This window comes from Balaenoptera ricei, chromosome 5 (genome assembly GCF_028023285.1).
Source record: "Balaenoptera ricei isolate mBalRic1 chromosome 5, mBalRic1.hap2, whole genome shotgun sequence".
Lineage (NCBI taxonomy): Eukaryota > Metazoa > Chordata > Mammalia > Artiodactyla > Balaenopteridae > Balaenoptera > Balaenoptera ricei.
The window spans coordinates 87,844,724-87,863,960 of NC_082643.1; the positions used below are offsets into that span (position 1 = coordinate 87,844,724).

General features: G+C 34.3%; 1 protein-coding gene across 1 annotated transcript; it reads left to right on the forward strand.

Moving 5' to 3' along the window:
• The first annotated feature begins 17,512 nt into the window (after window positions 1–17,512).
• Window positions 17,513–18,973, forward strand: LOC132366558 (collectrin-like). Its single transcript, XM_059924153.1, has one exon. It carries the CDS (start codon window positions 17,839–17,841, stop codon window positions 18,349–18,351), a length of 513 nt encoding a protein of 170 aa, XP_059780136.1. The 5' UTR covers window positions 17,513–17,838; the 3' UTR covers window positions 18,352–18,973.
• Window positions 18,974–19,237: the final 264 nt, after the last annotated feature.

Here is a 19,237-nt window from a genome sequence, read left to right on the forward strand (position 1 = left end):
AACAGCAGATTACAATCTCTTCTCAAGTGCACACAGAACATTCTCCAGGATAGATCATATCTTGGGTCACAAATCAAGCCTCGGTAAATTTAAGAAAATTGGACTGTCCTTATTGCCATGGTGAGCCACAGCTAACACCTGCCTCTGCAGAAGACCTTCCAACACTAGCAGCCATGTGGCTGACAGGGTCTTGGTGCTCAGGCCAGGTGTCAGGCCTGAGACTCTGAGGTAGGAGAGCTGAATTTAGGACCCTGGGCCACAAGATACCTCCCGGCCCCACGTAATACCAATGGACAAGAGCTCTCCCAGAGGTCTCTGTCTCAACGCTAACACCCAGCTCCACTCAACGACCAGCAAGCTCCAGTGCTGGACACCCTATGCCAAACAACTAGCAAGACAGGAACACAACCCCACCCATTAGCAGAGAGGCTGCCTTAAATCATAAGTTCACAGACACCCCAAAAGACACCACTGGACGTGGTCCTGCCCACCAGAAAGACAAGATCCAGCCTCATCCACCAGAGAACAGCCACCATTGCCCTCCACCAGGAAGCCAACACAAACAATTGAACCAAACTTACCTACTGGGGACAGACACCAAAAACAATGGGAACTATGAACCTGCAGCCTGGGAAAAGGAGACCCCAAGCACAGTAAGTTAAGCAAAATGGGAAGACAAAGAAATAGGCAGCAGATGAAGGAGCAAGGTAAAAAGCCACCAGAACAAACAAATGAAGAGGAAATAGGCAGCCTACCTGAAAAAGAATTCAGAGTAATGTTAGTAAAGAGGACACAAAATCTTGGAAAGAGAATGGAGAAAATACAAGAAACGTTTAACAAGGACCTAGAAGAACTAAAGAGAAAACAAACAATCATGAACAACACAATAAATGAAATTAAAAATTCTCTCAAAGGAAGCAATAGCAGAACAACTAGGGCAGAAGAACGGATAAGTGACCTGGAAGATAAAATTGTGGAAATAACTATCACAGAGAAGAATAAAGAAAAAAGAATGAAAAGAATTGAGGACAGTCTCAGAGACATCAGGGACAACACTAAACACACCAACATTCAAATTAAAGGGGTCCCAGAAGAAGAAGAGAAAATGAAAGGGACTGAGAAAATTTTTGAAGTGATTATAGTTGAAAACTTCCCTAATACGAGAAAGGAAATAGTCAATCAAGTACAGGAAGGGCAGAGAGTCCCATACAGGATAAATTCAAGGAGAAACATGCTAAGACACATATTTATCAAACTATCAAACATTAAATACAAAGAAAAAATATTGAAAGCAGCAATGGAAAAACAACAAATAATATACAAGGGAATCCCCTTAAGGTTAACAGCTGATCTTTCAGCAGAAACTCTGCAAGCCAGAAGGGAGTGGCAGGACATATTTAAAGTGATGAAAGGGAAAAACCTACAACCAAGTTTACTCTACCCAGTAAGGATCTAATTCAGATTCAACGGAGAAATTAAAACCTTTACAGACAAGCAAAAGCTAAGAGAATTCAGCACCACCAAACCAGCTTTAAAACAAATGCTAAAGGAACTTCTCTAGGCAGGAAACAGAAGAGAAGAAAAGACCTACAAAAACAAACACAAAACAATTAAGAAAATGGTAATAGGAGCATACATATCGATAATTACCTTAAATGTGAATGGATTAAATGCTCCAGCCAAAAAACATAGACTGGCTAAATGGATACAAACAAGACCCATATATATGCTGTCTACAGGAGACCCACTTCAGACCTAGGGACACATACAGACTGAAAGTGAGGGGATGGAAAAAGATATTCCATGCAAATGGAAATCAAAAGAAAGCTGGAGTAGCAATTCTCATATCAGAAAAAATAGACTTTAAAATAAAGACTACTACAAAAGACAAAGAAGGACATTACATAATGATCAAGGGATAAATCCAAAAAGAAGATATAACAATTGCAAATATTTATGCACCCAACATAGGAGCACCTCAGTACATAAGGAAAATGCTAACAGCCATATAAAGGGAAATCAAAAGTAACATATTAATAGTAGGGGACTTTAACACCCCACTTTCACCAATGGACAGATCAACCAAATGAAAATAAATAAGGACACACAAGCTTTAAATGACACATTAAACAAGATGGACTTAACTGCTATTTATAGGACATTCCATCCAAAAACAACACAATACACTTTCTTCTCAAGTGCTCTTGGAACATTCTCCAGGATAGATCTTATCTTGGGTCACAAATCAAGCCTTGGTAAATTTAAGAAAATGGAAATTGCATCAAGTATCTTTTCCGAGCAGAACGCTATGAGACCAGATATCAATTACAGGAAAAAATCTGTAAAAAATACAAACACATGGAGGCTAAGCAATATGCTACTAAATAACCAAGAGATCACTGAAGAAGTCAAAGAGGAAATCAAAAAATACCTAGAAACAAATGACAATGAAAACACGACAACCCAAAACCTATGGGTTGCAGCAAAAGCAGTTCTATGAAGGAAGTTTATAGTAATACAATCCTACCTCAAGAAACAAGAAACATCTCAAATAAACAACCTAACTTTTCACCTAAAGCAATTAGAGAAAGAAGAACAAAATCATCCCAAAGACCAGATCAGAAAGAAATGAAAAAGAAATGAAGGAAAAGATAGCAAAGATCAATAAAACTAAAAGCTGGTTCTTTGAGAAGATAAACAAAATTGATAAACCATTAGCCAGAATCATCAAGAAAAAGAGGGAAAAGACTAAAATCAATAGAATTAGAAATGAAAAAGGAGAAGTAATAGCTGACACTGTAGAAATACAAAGGATCATGAGAGATTACTACAAGCAGCTATATGCCAATAAAATGGATAACCTGGAAAAAATGGACAAATTCTTAGAAAAACCCAACCTTCCAAGACTGAACCAGGAAGAAATAGAAAATATAAGCAGACCAACCACAAGCACTGAAATTGAAACTGTGATGAAAAATCTTCCAACAAGCAAAAGCCCAAGACCAGATGGCTTAAAAGATGAATTCTATCAAACATTACCAAAGAGCTAACACCTATCCTTCTCAAACTCTTCCAAAATATAGCAGAGGGAGGAACACTCCCAAACTCATTTTACGAGTCCACCCACCCCGATACCAAAACCAGACAAAGATGTCACAAAAAAAGACAACTACAGGCCAATATCACTGATGAACATAGATACAAAAATCCTCAACCAAATACTAGCAAGCAGAATCCAAGAACACATTAAAAAGATCATCCACTATGATCAAGTGGAGTTTATCCCAGGGAAGCAAGGATTCTTCAATATATGCAAATCAATCAATGTGATACACCATATTAACAAACTGGAGAATAAAAACCATATGATTGTCTCACAAGATGCAGAAAAAGCTTTCGACAAAACTCAACACCCATTTATGAAAAAAAACTCTTCTGAAAGTAGACATAGAGGGAACCTACTTCAACATAATAAAGTCCATATATGACAAACCCACAGCAAACATCATTCGCAATGGTGAAAAATTGAAAACATTGCCTCTAAGATCAGGAACAAGACAAGGATGTCTGCTCTTACCACGATTATTCAACATAGCTTTGGAAGTCCTAGTCATGGCAATAAGAGAAGAAAAAGAAGTAAAAAGAATTCAAATTGGAAAACAAGAGGTAGAACTCTATGTGTTTGCAGATTACATTATATTATGCACTGAAAATCCTAAAGATGCCACCAGAAAACTACTGGAGCTAATCAATGAATTTGGTAAAGTTGCAGGATACAAAATTAATGCACAGAAATCTCTTGCATTCCTATACACTAACAACGAAAGATCAGAAAGTGAAATTAAGGAAACAATCCCATTCACCATTGCAACAAAAAGAATAAAATACCTAGGAATAAACCTACCTAAGGAGGTAAAAGACCTGTACTCAGAAAACTATAAGACACTGATGAAAGAAATCAAAGATGACACAAACAGATGGAAAGATATATCATGTTCTTGGATTGGAAGAATAAATATTGTGAAAATGACTATACTACCCAAAGCAGTCTACAGACTCAATGCAATCCCATTAAATTACCAATGGCATTTTTTACAGAACTAGAAAAAAAAATCTTAAAATTTGTATGGAGACACAAAAGACCCCAAATAGCCAAAGCAGTCTTGAGGGAAAAAAACGGAGCTGGAGGAATCAGGCTCCCTGACTTCAGACTATACTACAAAGCTACAGTATTCAAGACAATATGGTACTGGCACAAAAGCAGAAACATAGATCAATGGAACAAGATAGAAAGCCCAGAGATAAACCCACACACCTATGGTCAACTAATCTATGACAAAGGAGGCAAGGATATACAATGGAGAAAAGACAGTCTCTTCAATAAGTGGTGCTGGGAAAATTGGACAGCTATATGTAAAAGAATGAAATTAGAACACTTCCTAACACCATACACAAAAATAAACTCAAAATGGATTAAAGACCTAAATGTAACACTGGACACTACAAAACTCTTAGAGGAAAACGTAGGAAGAACACTCTTTGACATAAATCACAGCAAGATCTTTTTTGACCCACCTCCTGGAGTAATGGAAATAAACACAAAGATAAACAAATGGTACCTAATGAAATTTAAAAGCTTTTGCACAGGAAAGGAAACTATAAACAAGACGAAAATACAACCCTCAGAGTGGGAGAAAATATTTGCAAATGAATCAACAGACAAATAATTAATCTCCCAAATATATAAACAGCTCATGCAGCTCAATAATAAAAAAACAAACAACCCAATCCAAAAATGGGCAGAAGACCTAAATAGACATTTCTCCAAAGAAGACATACAGATGGCCAAGAGGCATATGAAAAGCTGTTCAACATCACTAATTATTAGAGAAATGCAAATCAAAACTACAGTGGTTAGAATGGGTATCATCAGAAAATCTATAAACAACAAATGCTGGAGAGGGTGTAGAGAAAAGGGAACCCTCTTGCACTGTTGGTGGGAATGTAAATTGATACAGCCCCTATGGAGAACAGTATGGAAATTCCTTAAAAAACTAAAAATAAAATTACCATATGACCAAGCAATCCCACTACTGGGCATATACCCAGAGAAATCCATAATTCAAAAAGGCACATGTACCCCAATATTCATTGCAGCACTCTTTACAATACCCAGGTCCTGGAAGCAACCTAAATGCCCATTGACAGATGAATGAATAAAGAAGATGTGGAACATATATACAATGGAATATTACTTAGCCATAAAAAGGAACAAAATTGGGTCATTTGTAGAGACGTGGATGGACCTAGAGACTCTCATACAGAGTGAAGTAAGTCAGAAAGAGAAAAACAAATATCGTATATTAACACATATATGTGGAGTCTTGAAAAATGGTACAAATTAACCGGTTTGCAAGGCAGAAATAGAGACACAAATGTAGACAGCAAATGTGTGGACATCAAGGGGGGAAAGCAGTGGTGGGGGGTGATGGTGGTATGATGAATTGGGGATTGGGATTGACATATATACACTAATATGTATAAAATAGATAACTAATAAGAACATACTTTGTATAAAAAAAAATAAAAAACAACAACAAAAACAAGGAAAAAAAAAACTCAGTTTCAAAAAAAAATTATTTGTTCTAAGCAGAAACTCTATTTTTTATGTTTGTTCACTCTCAATAATAAAGTTATTGAGAGTAAACAGGTTATTTAAAACAATTAATTATCCATAATGTGTGTGGATCTTGAATGCTATAGTGTTTTACAAAATAATGTTTTATTCTGAGATTTCACTTAACAAATATACAAAAATAGAAAATATTTAATTATGTTTGCTTCTGAATTTTCTACATTTAATTGTGAAAATCTAGTTCCTAGTTTTTAATAAATCATTGACTACTATAATTTTCTATAAATAGTATGAATACCTAATTAATTCAATTGGAAAAAACACTTAATTTTCAGTTTTTTATCTGACTTTGTATTTTCTCATAGGTAATTAGTACATCTTAGTTTGTTTTTTTTTCTAGTATTACTTAGAACCCTCTGTATTAGAAGAGCACACAGTCAGGTCTGAGAGAAGACCATCTTTGCTTGTAATATGAGAGTAACGAGTTAATAAGACCCTTTTCCATTGTTCTGCTTGGGTAATTGTCCTTTGGTTAACTTTCTAATCTCTGGAAACAGATAAAGATATATTGTGTTAATTATGTGACTAGGCAATATTGCTTTTGTTAAAAACTACACCTCTACTGGGAGGACTATAAACTCCTGGTAGAGGCTCCTTGGTTTGCATTTCTTTTAGAGTGGAGCCCTTTATAAATGGGCACACACCTTATAAATGGGTACATACCTAATAAATGGGTACATAAAATTGGAAGCTATGTTTATAGAGTTGTTCCAAGACATATCACCCTTCATGGTACTTGAGGCTTTTAAGCCAGTGTGGCTTCCATGCCCACCAGTGGATTTTAACCTTTGCACTTGAGCAATAACCTGTAGAGAAAATGGCTCCCTACAGCTCTCTATCCTCCTGAGGACTACTGCAAGGACTACCATTCAGAGAACATTTGATGTTGCCCTGCTGGCAGGCTGTGGTTTCTATGATTTTTTCTTGTGAGTAGACTGGTGCCAAGTGTAGTCTTCTGATTTTGAAAGTCCTTGTAGTCGTTCTGATGAATAACACATCACATGTTTGCAACTGGGATCAATGTACCTTAATCAAATGATTTAGCAAATCCTGAAACAACAATGGAGGTTTAATTATAGAATTGATTTCCCATTCAAGACTATCTTTTAGATTTCATATTTTCTGTTCATTATATTACTTTCATTTTTGAAGAAATTTAACATATTGACATTTTTTAAATGTATCCCCAATTTTAATGTCTGTTAGTTCAGTATCTACTCTTGTGGTTTCTAAGCATTAAAGCTTCCAGAATATTTTCCGGATTTTGTTATTCAAATGACATGTAAAGGGAAAACACAATGATTAAAATATAGTAGGTATTTTTATCTGAAAAACAGTTTTATTTTCAGTGTTTATAATCTCCCTCTCAAAATTTATTTTATGCTATTACATATTATTTTGATACTTTAAATGAAAACATTAAACCCTGAGCTTTTTGTATTTTAATCAAATGATTTAGCAAATTCTGAAACAAAAATAGAGTTTTAGTTACATAATTGATTTCCCACTCAAAGAATGTCTTTTACTTTTCATATTTTCTTCATATTCCAAAAACAAGTATTATATATAAAAATACATGAATTTGTTTTGAATTTACAGGACAGATTATTACTATTGCTTTAAGAATACAATACTTCTTTAACCAAGGTAAGCTACCTCTTTCTTTTGGAAAATAACTATGCCTTAACTGCCCAAATCTATGACTCAGCAGGAGAAAATATTTCTACTTCTTTTTTTTTCCCTAAAAATGCCAAATATTTTGAGACTCTTGGTAATGGAGGGACTATGACAATTCAGGTTCAAAGTTAGTGCTTCAAAATTCTTTCTTTCTACTGTAGTATTTACTATTATAATGTTTGTAGACTGATTTATGCTTTTCTCATTTTGCAATAGTGAACTCTTTAAAGTTTCTTCCTGATAATTTTTTCAATAAGGGGTCATTTGAAATGGAAGTTCTAATTTTTCTCACTTCTAGTAGTGGGATTATAAGACTAGAGCAATAGAATAACCAATCTCCTTAAGTCCAGTAAATTGTATTCACCACGGAATATTTCTTACCTGTCTATTTGCCATGTAAAATCAAAGGGAGGTCACACAGAAATTCAACAAACCTGTGAGTAGGATGTTATAATTATGGCAAATTTGCAAATAAGGAAAAAAAGACTTTATAAATTCAATAATTTGACCTGGGTCACATGGCTCAGCAAGGAGTCAAATCAGTATTTGAACCCAAGTAGTTTTATGATAAACTACACATTTTCCAGTGAATCCAGAATATGTGAATGAATTGTTGGATTTAAAAAACAAACTTTTAAAAGAATTTGAAAAAGAATAGATACATGTATATGCATAACTGAATCACTTTGCTGTACACCTGAAACTAACACAACATTGTTAATCAACTATCCTCCAATATAAAATAAAAATTTAAAAAAACTTTAATTTAATTTTAAATTGCTTAATTGTGTTAAAAAGCACAACATAAAAGTTAATAATTTTTAAGTGTACATTTAGTACACTTGTTTTAAAACAGATTGTTTTAAGAGATCTCTAGAATTTTTCCTCTTACATATCTAAAATTCTATACCCATTAAACAATTGACAGAAAGCATTGTGTAAGTTTAAGGTATACAATGTGAGGATTTGACATATATATAAAACATATATATATACACTTATGTATTGCGAAGTGATTACTACCATAAGTTTAGTTAACACATCCATCACCTCACATAGTACTTTGTGCGTGTGTGTGTGTGTGTGTGTGTGTGTGTGTGTGTAGAGAGAACATTCAAGATCTACTCTCTTATCAAATTTCAAGTATACAATACAGTATTGTTGACTACAGTCACCATCGTGTACATTAGATTCCCTGAACTTATTCATCTTTTAACTGAAAGTCTGTACCCTTTGACCAGCATCCCTCATTTCCTCCATCCTCTGGCCCTTGGTGACAAACAGTCTACTCCCATTTCTATGGGTTTGGCTTTTTACATTCCACATATAAGCGATATCATACAATATTTGTTTTTCTCTGACTCATTTCACTTAGCATAATGTACTCACTGTTCATCCATGTTTTTGCAAATGCCAGCATTTCCTTCTTCTTTATGGCTGATTTCTGTTTGGTTCTTTTTACAGTTTCTACCTTTTGTTGATATTCTCATTTTATACATGCATTGTTTCATTGACTTTAATTGTCTGTTTTCTCTTTTAGTTCATTGAGAATTTTTATGACAGTTATTTTAAAATTATTTTACAGGTAACTCATAGATCTGTGTTTCTTTAGAGTCAACTTCTGAAGTTCTATTTTGTTTCTTTGATCAGGCCATGTTTCTCGGTTTCTTTGAACACCTTTTAATTTTTTGCTGTGATGTGGGCATTTGAAAAAACAACCATCTCTCTCAGTCTGAGTCCTGACCTTGTGCAGGGAAACCTTTGCCAGTCTGGAGGTCTTAGGACCTCTCAAACCTTTTCTGGTTTTTTCCTCCCCCCAGGGTCTTCCTGCAAAATTTACAGTTCTAAGGTGCAGAGGCACTCATCTGTTTTCATCACTTTCCAAACTCCCCAGTCCTGTCAGTGCTCCGAGTCAGAAACCAGTCTCTAGGGCAGCCCCCAGACAAGCCAGAACATTGGATGCCTGGTCCACTCTTTTGTTTACATCCTGAAGGAGGAGCCCCAAGATGAAGGGTTTCCTTCTGGTTGCTCCATTATACTGCATAGGGAGAGGGGCATAAACAGCTGTGCCAAATGCAGATAATATTCCTAAACTTCTTCTGGGTTTCTTTCTTGTTTTTAAAATGTTCTGAGTGTTGTAGCTGCTCAACTGGTCTCTAGAGTTCCCACAGAGGTTTCTGATCCATGTGTTGTTGTTAACTTTGTGTCTCTCTGGGGGAAGAAGAGCCTGGAGCTTCCTAATCTGCTATCTTTCTGGCATTCTCCCTCAAGATGCATAGATTTGAACAGCATAATGATCAAGTACTATGATAACTAGTACAAGGAATATGTTTATAATAACTTCTCCAAAATAATATACAATCTATTGGAGTCTATAAGAATAGTATACAATCTCAATCATTTAAATAAAAAACTACATGAGAGAAAAGAGAACTAGAAACAGTACTACAGCTTTTAAAATAGGATGATTATTCATGAGTAGAAAAATCACAGATCTTTTCATGGAGAAAAAAAAAAAAAACAGTTCAACAAGTATCACAACAGAACAAAGCCAAGGGAAGGTCATGTCAAATGAAATTTCAGAGGTGAAAGAAGCATGGATACAGACATACTAAAGCCATGCTTACTAAGAAATAATGATTAATCAACTTGACATGGACTATAAATAAATATAATATAATAAATATAATAAGTTAGCCTTCAATATCAGGCTAAAAAGTTTGGATAATATTCTTTAGTAAATGTTTTCTTCACTAAATCATATTTTGAAATATTGAAATAAGAAGCCTATGGGGTTTGAGATATTTTATTAATAATATTTGCAGGATATGAAGACAAATAGATTTGTAGCTGGAATAATTGTAATATATAATAATAAAAAATTGAAGAGTTACTAGTAGAAAGAATTTTCTTTCTCTCTCTCAGAAACTAAAGTACAAATGGACATTCTGCTATGAACTGCACGAGAAATCATGCTATTTCCATTTTGCTTTTCTGGTTATATTAAAGCTTTAAAGAAATTGATACATGGTCTCATATTTGCAGAGAAAAAATATGAATTAGTGACAAGTATGCTCCTTTAGACAAACTTAATCATGATTTCTCATTATTTGTTAATTCTGCTGAAACAATTTTAATTGATGGACCATTCCTTTTAAATGATTACTTACTGGCCTTCCCTTGTGGCGCAGTGGTTGAGAATCTGCCTGCCAATGCAGGGGACACGGGTTCGAGCCCTGGTCTGGGAAGATCCCACATGCCACGGAGCAGCTGGGTCCATGAGCCACAACTACTGAGCCTGCGCGTCTGGAGCCTGTGCTCCGCAACAAGAGAGGCCGCGATAGTGAGAGGCCCGCGCACCGCGATGAAGAGTGGCCCCTGCTTGCCGCAACTAGAGAAAGCCCTCGCACAGAAACGAAGACCTGACACAGCCAAAAATAAATAAATAAATAAAATTTAAAAAAAAAAAAAAAAAATGATTACTTACTAAAACCATTGTCTTGATCAGAAAACTTTGCACAGTGTCAGGCCGATAGGAAATGTGGCTAAGTTTTAATTATCTACATGTTGAAGTTGCACAAACACATTTTTTTCCACATGAGAGAGTTGACTAGAAATTCTCAAGTTATGATGAGTTTTTGCAACATTCCTCTTTTTCTTATTCCCTGCATCTGTTACCTTCGTTATTCTCCAAACTTCTGCAAACAAAACATTTTTATTAAATTGCAGAGAATTTTTCTTAAAATTAAGCAATTGTTTTGAAGTTCCATCTACTATTTCAAAAAAAAGGACTGTTTAATAAAGTTTTTAGAGACTCATAAGACCTTAAGGAATATTTGTAACAAACTAAAATAGAAAAAGTACCATGTATAACCATCTATATATTTCAGTTTTATAAAAGTTATATTAACATGAAGTTCCAAATTTTTTATATCCCCCCCACTATTGTTGACTATTTGAAATCAATGTTCAAATGTCAGTTAACGCATAAGCTGTAGATAGACAATCATGTTAAATTATTTTTGTTTTGAGGACTTTTGTTAAATCTGATTTTTAATATGATTGAGTTAATATAAACATTTTTTAAAATTGTGTACCTAGAATTTTAAATAGGTAGGTTTCATTTATGAACTTTTTATATTCTTCTATTGGGCTATATAGTTTTCTCTTATATGTTATAAATACAATCTAGACATTAATACATTGCCATTCTCAAGGCATAGCATTTGGCATGTTAATAACTTTTGCAAAGAGTAACATCTCAATAAGTTAAATATATGATACACTGAATATTTAGCAGGACAAAAAATAAAATGCAGAATCTGCTAATTTTATAATTATTTTTTTCAAGGCAATCATAATCAGTTGTCAGAATACTGAAAGTAGAGATGAAACTCAGTACTAAATAACAGTCACATATTTAATTCCTTCATTTGTGTGGTGGTACTGTGAAACATATTAATAAATTGCCATCATGGAAAGAATGCAAAGTATTTGAATGTCAAGTTAAAACTGAATTTAATTGGAGTTTGGTGAAAATCTTAATCAAAGTTATGAAACTTTAAGGATTTCTACTTGCTTGGAGGAGGTTGTCTTAGTCAAACAATTTTTTGATATGTAGAATTCTGAATAAAAATTTAAAAATTAGTATTATTATTATACCCTTATAGCTCTCTTTAAAATAAATTATTAATCAAACTGTTTTTAATATAGTATTTAGTAATCTAACTCATGTTAAAGAAAGAGATAAAATTCCAAAATATAGTTTCTGTTCAAAATGAAAATATCACTAAGCCCATCGTACCTAGAAGTATAATAATTTGATGTTTTAGTTAGCTTATTTTTTTGTTAATTATTTCTAGAAATTTTCCATTGGGTTTTGCTTATTATTGAAAATTGCTTATCTACTCCCATTATGACGCTCATGAACTCATAAAAAACTAGGGGCTGCCAAATGGAGACACATTTCCTAAGTGAATGAATGCATCTGAAAGATACATCATGGAGGTGTCATGGAGAGGTCCACAAGAAGTCCAGTTCTACCCATCATTTAACTTTCCTTTTAATCATGCTGACGAACAAAGAGGGGAGCCACCCTTTTATTCTTCATGCTTTTTCCCACAGCTTCCATGGGCCCTTTTGTTCTGGCATCTTCACCTCTCTAGACATGCTGATAAATACTGCTCTCTCATGTGCCTGATACAGTCGAACTTATACCTCAGATTTCCTATTTAACAGCAAAATAGAACTGCTTGCATTCCGAATACTACTGGATTACCTTGTACAGCTGAGGCTAAATTTTGTTACTTGTGTCTGATCCAGAACCTGGGAAAATGATTGCCTTCACTTGGATAGCAAATCACTCTATTCTATCAACTGTAGTGTGGAAATGGGACAGGAAGCAGAACTCTACATTCCAATAGACCTAGATTTCAGTCTCCAAACCCATAAAACAATTTTTTAAGAAAATGATAATGTTTACTGCAACTTTATGTGTCATCCTAAATTATTTCTAGAATCAAGGATGTTACAACTAATTTTAATATAACAAATAATATATATGTGTGGGTAAGCTAAGTAAAGATGCTGTGCTAGTGGTGGTATTATTCCCCTCTTTAGTTCTATATTGGTAGTTGAGGATGACACTAGTGTCCCATGGAAAAGAACACCTAAATTATACCCTGCTGGAAGAACAGCTAAATATCCCTAAGAAGAAGTGATCAAAATCCAAGGTTATGTATAGTAATTATTCATTAATTATTTACTTAAAAAATAAAATGTCATATTGAACCTCATTACTTTAAACTCCAAAACTTTATCACTAAAAGTATCACTTATTTTCAATATATAAAATCATTAAAATTAATTAGCTATTTCAAATGACAACAAATATAAAACTGTCTATTTTTAATTATTTACTTTCTCATTATTATAGATTTTCCTGTTTATACATGTCTCATGGACACTTATTTTGAGAACTTTTTATTATAGAAAATTTCAAACATATGCATAAATAGAGAGTATTTGTTTTAATTTTATGGAAGTATAGTTGATTTACAATGCTGTGAATAGAGAGTACTATAAATGAACTTCCGTATACCCATCACTCATCAGTTGTCAATTCAAGGCCAATTTTGTTACATCTCTACTCTCACGGGATTTGCTTCAACACATATCATTTTACCCATAATTATTATAAGTTACTTCTTTACAAGCAATATACTCATTAAAAAACATAATAGCAGTACCATTATTAAATGTTCAATATACTAAGAATTGTTTAATATTATCACATATTTAGTGGTCAACTTTTGTCATTATCCTACAAATGCTTTTTTAAAAATATTAATTTGCTAGAATCAAGATGGATATATACATTGGACAAATCAATACAGTACATTGAATGTAGCTGATATATCAAGAAATGTTTAATATTATCACATATTCAGTGATCAACTTTCCTCATTATCCTATAAATGTTTTTTAAAAAAATATTAATTTGCTAGAATCAGGAGAGATTGTATACATTGGACAAATCAATACGGTACATTGAATGTTGCTGATATATAAAGAAAATCTCTTAATCTATAAATAACTCCTCACCCCCTTTTTGGTTTTCCTTGCAATCTACTTATTAAAGAAACTGGATCATTTTTCTTGTAGAGTTAGTATATTCTGGATTTCACAAATTGTTTTCCCAGAATGTCATTTGACATCTTCTCCTAGCTACTATATTTCTGTGAAATGGTCAACTAGTTAGATCTAAAAGCTTGGTTCTATTCAGTTGGATTTATTTGGTGTGGGGGGGTAATAATACTTCATAGTGATGCTGTGTCCTTCCATCGTAAGGCACATAAGGTCCAGTTGTCTCTCTGTGTGACGTTGGTCACCAATATTACCATTGCCTATATCCATTATTTCTCTAGGAGGTTGAAAAGTTCATATTCTAATTTTATCAAATTTTCCCTTAATATATAAGCTGAAATATGCTAAAGAGTGAGTTTTCTATCATCAAATTTTCAGTTATGCTGAGGTACAGATTGTGGATGAAAGGCAGTGAAATGCATAACTTCCCCATTTTCCCTTACTTATCAACTTAGAATAATGATGTGCTGCCTTCATCTCTTTTAAAATTGACAGTTATTTTAACTTGTAATTGTCATTATGAAATCATGCACTTTTTGTATAACTTTATATGTTTCAATTAATTTTAGTCATGATTCTTATTGATGCTTAGTGGAATGTATTATTTGTTCGTAATAATTCATTCATTTCCCTCCATTGGTATCTTTATTTTTTTCTGCCTTCTCTGTCTCACTGACTTTAAATTTTTGCCTCCTGACTTACTCTGGCCAATGGAATGTGAATAGGTTTGACATTTGCCATGTCCTGTCATAAGCTTTTATAGGCAATGGAAGTTTCTGCCACCTGTTATTTTCTGTTCTCAGCCTTGAAGGAATAGAATGAACACAGATGAACTTCTAATTTTCTGTGCTTATATTCAGTGACACTCCCAATAGATTTCTTGAACTTTGCTATTACAAACAAGACTTCAACAGACACCTTTGGTCTACGTATGCATGCTATATATATCTATATATCTATATATACTCAATCAAAATTTTGAACATTTAACAGTTGAAGGATTATTCAACATTTCTCTCCAAAAATTTGCGCTTACATATACATTCAACTATAACATATGACACCATCTTTTCTCCTAACTGTTCTTCAACAATGCTATATCCCACTTTTTATCTTAATCAATTTGATAGGTGAAAATAGTTTATTCTTATCATTGTAACTTGTACATTTCTAACTATGGGTCAGTTTACATCCTTTTTAAAGCCTGTAGGACATTTGTATTTATTTTGTAAACAATCATCTAATGTACTGGAAGATTCCTATTTTGCTATTTCACAATAGGATTTATTTTGGTGTGCTTTGCAGAAAAATTTTAAATGTTCATAAGGAAAAATAAAAAGATGATATAATTTTAATAAAGGGAAAAGTATCAAGGGACTTGCATGATTATATATTAACATGTTTCATGAAACTACAATAATGAAGAATTTCAGCATCAAGAGAGGGACAGAAAGAATAAAGTAATATAAGGATCAGATACAGAAAAAAAGTATAGTTAAACATTTAACGTGCTGAAGATGCCTTCTAAATTAGGGGGGGGAAACACTGAAGTTTTTAATTAATATTGAAAGAAAGAGATGCACATAAAAATATAATGAAAATAAAATTAAATATAGAAAAATTTTATATTCAGTTTAACTTTGGCAAATACCTAAATTTAAAATTAAATTAAGAAATCCTAAAAGGAAAAACAGGTTTGATCAATCCACTGATTTTTTTTCTCACCAGTGTATAATTATAATCTAGTACTTTCTATTATAATAACAAAATAACAGAACTTCATTGACTTTTCATCATCTTTCATCTTTCATAACCTTTCTTTCATCTCTCACAAATTCCCTCATCTTTCTTCTCCTCTCCACAGGAAAGGTTTTTCAGTAACATTCACTTTTAGTCTCTACTTCCTTCTCTTCCCTTAAATATTTAGCTTTTCCCATTGAGGTTTTTGTAACATCACTGCCCTGAAAATGTTCTTTACAAGATTTCCAACAATATCCATCTGAGAAGTGCAAAGGACACTTCTCCGTTCCCAGTTTACTTAGTCCCTCAAGATCTTTTCATAACTTTTGTGAAAAACTTTGTTTTAGCTTCACTGACACCATACTCACCAGGATTATTTCTTAGGTCCATGTCAATCCTTTTCAGTTTCATTTGTTTGCTCTCCCTCTTCTACCTGAGCCTCCAAATATTGAAATATCTTAGGAATCAGTATTGGTCCTCTTCTCTAACCAACTGTTTTCAAGGTAGTCTATTCTGTTTCCATAGTTTTACATATCATCTATATGCTGAAGACTCCCTAACTCATATCTCCACACTTGGCCTCTCTCTTGAGTTCAAGAATTTTATGCCCAACACCTCATTTGATATATTAATTTGCATGTCTAGAAGGGATTTAAAAACTTATGGTTAAATTGGAAGCCTTGATTTTATGCTTCAAAATCTGCTGTAATCCAACTCATTTCAGTTACAAAAATACCACTCTTCCAAACAGCTCAAGACATAAGCTAATTTCCAGCTTTGATTCTTTACTTTCCCTCATTCTCTGTATACAATACATTTGCAAAACTATGATTTCTACATGGAAAATACATCATGATTTTTCCTGTATTTTTCCATCCTCACTGTCAGCATCATTCCACACCTAAACAGTTGCTGCTAAAAGACTCTCATCTTCATGCTTTCATGGAGAATTGTCCTTTCATTAATGGGGACAACTCTGTAAAAAGATACCTGGGAGATTACACCAATAACTGATATGACGGTACAGCCTCATGCTTCAGGAGAATACAAATATCATGGTGTAATTCACAGGCCAGAGCTACCTCTGGAATCAGTAAGACTCTAGACTATTCTTGAAAACACCTTTTTGCCTACCTTCTTTCCCTGTCCTATTTTGTTTCACAAACTTTTTTACAGTTTTCTCCAAAATGCACTCCCTTAATAAATCACCTGTCTAATAATCATCCATAATCTCTGACTCTGTTTCTAAGCAAACTGGCTTGGACATCAACCTTAACAATATGGTTAGATAAAATTCCAAGTGCCACAACAGCATGAAATTGGAAATGGTTGTTGACTTTGTTTTGTTTTTAATAAAGACTCTGTAGATATTTGACTCAGTTCTTCATTTAGCCACATGAGAGATATTACCTAAAAGAAATACTATTTTACAAGTTATAGACACAACAAAAATAATACATCTGGGGAAAAATACTAAGTTTACTGGATCAAGAAATAGCATGGTAAGAAATAGTGGGAAGAGATGGCACTAGAGTGGAAATTAAGGGAAAGCTAGTGAAGCTACATGGAGCAGAGACTTAGCAATTGCTTAAGTTGTTATTGACATGATTAAAATTTTAAATTAGAATGCTATCTTGGTTGATCCTTTCTGCTCTGGTTAGTGAGCTTACAGAAATATTGACATCCTAATTCAGAAACCACCTTGCCCTGAAGCTGCCATTGGCAATATCATTAAAACTCTACCTTTCGCATGTCGGAGCCCGAACCTGTTCTCCACCCAGCTCTGCACCTGCTCTCTATCCTGACTACGCCTCTGCTGCCATCGCTCCGGGCCTCCGGCCGCGGTCACGCGCCTGCGCGCTAACTTGGTCCCACCCCTGGCCTCGCCGTGGGCCCACCCCTCCTTGGAGCCGGACCATCTTTGTTGCACACCTTAGAACTGTAGAGCCGCTCCCCCACGGACATGCCGCGCCCACGTTCACGATGCAGAAAATGCTTTTAAAGTGAGACTTAGTCTCAGAACAGCTCTGGGAGATAAAGCATATGCGTGGGATACAAATGAAGAATATCTCTTCAAAGCGATGGTGGCTTTCTCCATGAGAAGAGTTCCCAACAGAGAAGCAACTGAAATTTCCCACGTCCTACTTTGCAATGTAACCCAGCGGGTGTCATTCTGGTTTGTGGTTACCGATCCTTCAAGGAATCACACCCTTCCTGCTGTTGAGGTACAGTCAGCCATAAGAATGAATAGGAACCGGATCAACAATGCCTTCTTTTTGAATGACCAGACTCTGGAATTTTTAAGAATTCCTTCCACTCTTGCACCACCTACTGACCCATCTGTGCCCATCTGGATTATTATATTTGGTGTGGTATTTTGCATCGTCATAGTGGCAACCATGCTATTGATTTTGTCAGGAATCCGGCAACGTAGAAGGGAGAACAAAGGACCATCTGAAATGGAAGACACTGAAGATAAATGGGAAAACACAATCACAATTGAAAATGGCATCCCCTGCGATCCCCTGGACATGAAGGGAGGGCACGTTAATGATGCCTTTGTGACAGAGGATGAGCGGCTCACCCCCCTCTGAAGGGCTGCTGTTTTGTTTCCCCCTGAAACTCAACACTTGTTTCTGTGCAACTGCTGAACATCACAATTCATTGAGGGAAGATTATATATTTTGTTTCACCATTCTTCTTTTGTAAGAAATTTTGCATGTGCATGAAATTGAAAGGCAATGAATTATACCCATGAAGACCGTTGGAATAATAAGCTGTTGACTATCCAAAATATTCTAAAATATTTCTCTGACAGCACAGTGTGTAAGTGTAGTCATGTGGCATTTGTAGTTACTGATTTTAAAATGCATTAGTATTTAAGCATTTCCAGCAATAAGGTCAGGCCAGTATATATATATCACACTTTAAAGACCTAAGAAAAAATATTTTTCCAGTGGAGAATGCCTATAATATGGAGTCCAAATCACTGAAAATGGATCCTTTTTGAATATCATTTATATCACTCTGTATATGACAAGATAAGCAAGAATAACAAGTAATTACTGTAAATGGGTTGGATAAAAATGGGCGTGTTGATATACAAGGTGGAATTTGATCCTGTTATCATACCAACAGTTGCTTATATATATTTTCTGACTATCATTCTCTAATAGGGCATCTCTATTCATTGATTATTTCTGCAGTTTGTAGAAGTACAACCTATGCTAACTTAATAAAGTGCTAATCATCTCTTTTTAAGTGAAAAAAAACAAAAAAAAACAAAAAAACTCTACCTTTCAACATTTCTCTTTCTTGTTTAATTTGGATTTATTCACCCCATGCTTTACATTACTCCCACTTATGTCATACTCTGTCTTCGAGGAAGGGACCTTGCTGCCTAAGTTTTTATTTTGTATGTTTAAATAGTATTCCCAGTGTCTCAGATCTCACACATTGCATACTAAACAATCAATAGAA

What these genes read in the sequence shown, in the direction of transcription:
- LOC132366558 (XM_059924153.1), top strand. Translation starts at nt 17,839, where the DNA reads ATGGTGGCTTTCTCCATGAGAAGAGTTCCCAACAGAGAAGCAACTGAA.